The sequence below is a fragment of the Geospiza fortis genome, unplaced genomic scaffold, assembly GCF_000277835.1.
Source record: "Geospiza fortis unplaced genomic scaffold, GeoFor_1.0 scaffold1363, whole genome shotgun sequence".
NCBI classification, from domain to species: domain Eukaryota; kingdom Metazoa; phylum Chordata; class Aves; order Passeriformes; family Thraupidae; genus Geospiza; species Geospiza fortis.
The window spans coordinates 89283-90723 of NW_005054758.1; the positions used below are offsets into that span (position 1 = coordinate 89283).

General features: G+C 56.8%; 1 protein-coding gene across 1 annotated transcript in view; it reads left to right on the top strand.

Moving 5' to 3' along the window:
- The window catches only part of LAMTOR4 (late endosomal/lysosomal adaptor, MAPK and MTOR activator 4), a 2518-nt gene extending 1077 nt beyond the window's left edge, over positions 1 to 1441 (top strand). The window contains exons 2-3 of the mRNA XM_031065398.1: positions 341 to 552; positions 1331 to 1441. Coding sequence (XP_030921258.1) covers positions 341 to 552; positions 1331 to 1428 — 310 coding nt within the window. The 3' untranslated portion in view covers positions 1429 to 1441. The remainder of the gene's footprint in view (positions 1 to 340; positions 553 to 1330) is intronic.

The following is a 1441-nucleotide window of genomic DNA, read 5'->3' on the forward strand; positions in this document are numbered from 1 at the left end:
GGGAGGTTCTTTTTTATGGCGTTCCTAAATTTGGGGAGGGGTCCCTAAAACTTGGGGGTTCCCGGGTGGTTTTGGGGCGATTTTGCTGCGTTTTGGTGCCGTTTTTGGGGATTTTTCCCTCCCTTTGGTGCCGTTTTTGGGGATTTTTTTGGGGGGGGGAAATTTTTCCTGGGCTCCCCCAATTTTTTTGGGGATTTTCCTCTGGGAATTCCCAAAAAATTTTTTGGGATCCCCAAAAATTTGGGGAGTTTTTGGGGGTTTCCAGCTGCTTTTGGGGGGGTTCTTGGTTCATTTTTTGGGGTGATTTTGCTGTGTTTTGGGGCCGTTTTTTGGGGATTTTTCCCTCTGGGCTCCCCCAATTTTTTTGGGGTTTCCCCCCTAAGGATTCCCAGACATTTTGGGGTTCCCCAGATGTGGAATTTTTGCCTCCGCAGTCCTCGGGGGACCTGGAGAACGACGAGCACACGGCCCCGGTGCTGCAGGGCCTGGTGGCCACGGCCCTGGGGCTGCGCCTGCCCCGCGGCCACGAGCCGCCCTTCCGCCGCCTCTCGGGTGAGAAACGGGCCCAAAACCGCCCCAAAACCGCCCCAAATTACCCCAAAATAGTCCCATGGCCACGAGCCGCCCTTCTGCCGCCTCTCGGGTGAGGAATGGGCCCAAAACTGCTCAAAATGACCCCAAAATGAACCCAAAATAGCCCCATGGCCGCGAGCCGCCCTTCGGGTGAGCAACGGCCCCAAAACCGCCCAAAATGACCCCAAAATGAACCCAAAATAGCCCCATGGCCGCGAGCCGCCCTTCGGGTGAGCAACGGCCCCAAAACCGCCCAAAATGGCCCCAAAACTAACCCAAAATGTCCCTAAATGGCCCTGCAGCCATGAGCTGCCCTTTGGGTGAGGAACAGCCCCAAAACCGCCCAAAATGAACCCAAAATGGCCCCAAAATAGCCCTGAGTGTCCCCAAAGTAGCTCCAAAGGGCTCAAAATGGCCCCGAAAGTCTCCAGATGGACTCAGATGGCCCCAAAATGACCCAAACCAGCTCTGAATGTCCCCAAAATGTCCCCAAATTGCCCCAAAGGCCCCAAACTGATTCCAAAATGTCCCTGAATCTTCTTGAATGGCCCCAAAATGGTCTCAAAGGACCAAAATGTCCCCAAGTGTCCCCACTGGGGTTGGCCCTGTCCCCATTGTCCCCAGTGGTGTTTGGCGAGCACTCCCTGCCTGTCACTGCCCCTGGTGGCCCTGGGGACATTGGGGACACCGAGGGTGGCTCTGGGGACATTGGGGACACCAGGGATGGCCCTGTCCCCATTGTCCCCACTGTCCCCAGTGGTGTTTGGCGAGCACTCCCTCCTCGTCACCGTCTCGGGACAGAAACTCTTCGTGGTCAAGCGCCACCACCACGTCCAGGAGCCGGTGGCCGTGTGAGGGATGTCCCCAA